General features: G+C 43.4%; 1 gene segment (V, D, J or C); it reads right to left on the bottom strand.

Annotated features, from left to right (window-relative positions):
• Positions 1–2,558: 2,558 nt before the first annotated feature.
• LOC122546252 lies at positions 2,559–2,903 on the bottom strand (the record flags this gene model as incomplete). The annotated part of the segment is given in 1 exon segment: positions 2,559–2,903. A coding segment is annotated over 1 exon segment (345 nt), but the record flags the coding sequence as incomplete, so codon positions are not given.
• Positions 2,904–3,478: the final 575 nt, after the last annotated feature.

The raw sequence follows: 3,478 nt of genomic DNA, 5'->3' as shown, positions 1-3,478 counted from the left end.
ATGTCTTGCACCAAATTCCGGTGGCACACTGGTTAGCACTGCTGCCTCGCAGCGCCAGAGACCCGGGTTCAATTCCCGACTCAGGCGACTGACTGTGTGGAGTTTGCACGTTCTCCCCGTGTCTGCGTGGGTTTCCTCCGGGTGCTCCGGTTTCCTCCCACAGTCCAAAGATGTGCAGGGTCAGGTGAATTGGCCATGCTAAATTGCCCGTAGTGTTAGATAAGGGGTAAATGTAGGGGTATGGGTGGGTTTCGCTTCGGCGGGTCGGTGTGGACTTGTTGGGCCGAAGGGCCTGTTTCCACACTGTAATCTAATAAAAAAAAATAAAAAAATAAAAAAAAATTCCAAAACCCTGTCCCACCCAATCCCTCTATCCCCCCAGACTGAGGATATATTGGTTGTGATCTTCAATTACAATGGAAGTGGGTACTTTGATCAAATTTCCTCTCAGCTTTTCCTTCTCCAAGGAGAACAGTTCCAACCACTTTGATTATGGTCTCAGTGATGTTAGTATTGATCACAGATGGAAATTGGGCTTGGATTCTTTATTGTTTAAAATTTTGTGGCCAATTTGTCGCTCTTTGTCTTCCGAAACAAAGTTGGTTCATGACCTCAAGAATAACTTATTCATTATGAGCAAGAGAAATACTGAAAGCAAGAACAAAATGTGATAAGCAATGACATTTCAATTTGGGATTAAACCATATCTCACTAATCTCAAACATACATTCATTTACAGACAAGGCAACATGGCTCTGTAGAAGTAGTTTGGGTTGTTTTTAAACAAAGCATCCTAAAGAAAGACCATTCCAGTGGGACAAAGAAATCCATAAGAAGGGAGAATGTGCTGGCTTCTCAGAGATCCTGCAATTTCTTGTCAATGAGGCTGATTCCTGAAAGTTATACATTGTTGGGAGATCGTCTGACCATATTTCAGATTCCAATGGGAAATAGTTTGAAACCTTGATATTGGAAACCTTATCTTTAAAACTCCTTCATGAAGGGACCTTCACAGCTTTGTCTTTATCTTTTACTGACTGAGAGGGAGAAACTGTACAACTGATCCTGCTTGAAGTTTTCTCTTTTTATCAGAAGAGAAGGGTCTTTTTTACTGCTTTTGGTCAGCTGAACAATTTTGGTTCAGTTGCTGTTCTTTCAGTCTGTGAAAACACACAGTAACGGAAGGTCAGAAACTGTTGCTATGCTGCATTCAAAACCAATAGGAGAAAGTGAGGACTGCAGATGCTGGAGCTCAGAGTCGAGAGCGTAGTACTGGAAAAGCACGGCAGGTCAGGCAGCATCCGAGGAGTAGGAGAATCAACATTTTGGACATAATTCCTGATGAAGGCTAATGCCCGAAACGTTGATGTTCCTGCTCCTCAAAGCTGCCTGACCTGCTGTGCTTTTCCAGCAACAAACTCTCGACTGCATTCAAAAAGAGTTAGTGATAAACCCATTTCCTATCTGTTCTTATCATCCTCGAATGATTCAAAATTAATTTGAAATTTATAAACTACAACACATATTGATCTTTCAGATTCAAATGATCATGTGGTAAACAGTCTTCAGCCAAGAAAAGACCAAGCAGTTCCAGATTCCAGTTTCTCATAGTCCATACATTTTCATGTTGTTTCGCTACAGGTTTCTGTTCAGTGTTTTCTTTTGATACAGAATTCTAAAGAGCAGTTCTTATAAAGTTGATACTTTTTTTCAACTAAAGAATATCCTTCCACCTCTGTCTGCTCCTGCACATCTGTTAGACTTGCATTTTTAAATAAAATTGTCTCCACTGCTCTTATTTCCTCATCCAATCTGAGTATCCTCACATCTCTCTGCATTACATCTGATCTGCTATTGACTGACCACGCTCCCCTAATGGGACAAGTAGAAGAGAAAGCTCCAGGAATTACCTGAGCAGGATGGTGTTTGAAGCCAGGCTGTCAGCAACATTCAACACAAAGATCTAGGTAACTCCGAACTCTTCCCTACTCAGTTTGCCCAGATGGCTGGAGTATGATGTAGAATAATGACAACATCTCAGCTTCAATCCCAGTCTCAGCTGTGGGAGTCATGGAGAGCAAACCCCTCCCTTTACCCCATTATCGATGTGGAGTGGTTCCTTTTAACCTGGATTGAACCAATTGGCTCTGGAATGGAGAGAGATGTGTGTGACCCTTTGTGCTTTATGGTTCATTCCCAATCCCTGGGAGATTCCCCTGCAGATGTGGCACCTCACAGAGCAATCTCCCTGACTCTGCACATCCAGCCTAATGGTACTGACACTCCTGTGAGTCAAATGGAATTAATATCACTCGTTCTCCAGGATAAAGCTCCACATTTACCACAAGACCCTTCTCCCATTGTCACAAAACATCACCTTTTCACCATCCGCTGCCCAGCAACATTGAACCTGAGCTCAGCTTCCTCCCCACAGTGAATCCATCCCTGAGATCACTCTCCATCACCTCCTCAACCTTCTTGATCACAAAGTGACCTCCAATTCATTCACTGGTCAATAGGTTATTACTGGAGGTGATTGTTGTGTAAACTCTACTTACTGTCTACAATGAGCAGGCTTCCTCCACCAGGGATACTTCTCCAGACTGAGCAGTAATAGACTCCACTGTCACTGGGCTGCACATTTGTGATGGTCAGAATGAAGTTGCTACCAGAGGAGTCTCTGGAAGACTGGAATCGCTCAGTGAATCCTGGGTACCATTGTACGTCATTCAACGTAGAATGTATCAAAATCCACTCCGTCCTTCCTCCTGCTTGCTCCCGGTACCAGTAAGCATCGGTGTTTGTCATTGCGGCGTTCCTCAGGGTGCACAGTAACCGGGCAGTGTGACCCTCAGTGACACGTTCCAGGATCGGAGACTGGAGACGGACTGGGGCATTTGCACCTTCAAAATAAAAAAAATAAACAAATAGCAGTCTGATATTTCTAAACTCCCGCGAGGAATTAAAGGGACTCTCCCAGCAGTTTGAGTCCTACATTAAAGAGAGGGAACAGGTTGTTAAACTGAACCAGTTGTGATGGTTTGTTCCTGATTGATATCCTGGCTTACAGTCACTGTGTGCTGAGAACAGCAATACAGATGTTGCTATAACAGTGACATATTGAGCTCACACTATCAAACCACTGTCTGACACAAGCTAACTTGCCACACACAGTAATCCTCTTCCCTGGATGATTCATAGCAGATGTGAGGATTGGAACTGGGAAGAGTCTGCTGCATTAGAAAAGGTAGCCAGGCAGCATTTAAAGGGACAGGATTTCCCCAACGATCAACAGAGATACAGTCTCTCCAACCTAAGCAAATAAACAGGAAGAGGCAAACAAATTCCACCAAAAGACAACAGAGCCAAGTAGTGACTGATTAATGATTGATTCAGGAAGAAAAAGCAATGTAAGAGAGTATGCTTGAGGGGAACATACAAACTGACTGTAAAGGTTTCTGTTGGAATGTGACGAGAA

The sequence above is a fragment of the Chiloscyllium plagiosum genome, unplaced genomic scaffold, assembly GCF_004010195.1.
Source record: "Chiloscyllium plagiosum isolate BGI_BamShark_2017 unplaced genomic scaffold, ASM401019v2 scaf_21988, whole genome shotgun sequence".
Lineage (NCBI taxonomy): Eukaryota > Metazoa > Chordata > Chondrichthyes > Orectolobiformes > Hemiscylliidae > Chiloscyllium > Chiloscyllium plagiosum.
Note: the sequence above shows the minus strand (reverse complement) of the source record. Positions and strands in the feature narration are given on the sequence as shown.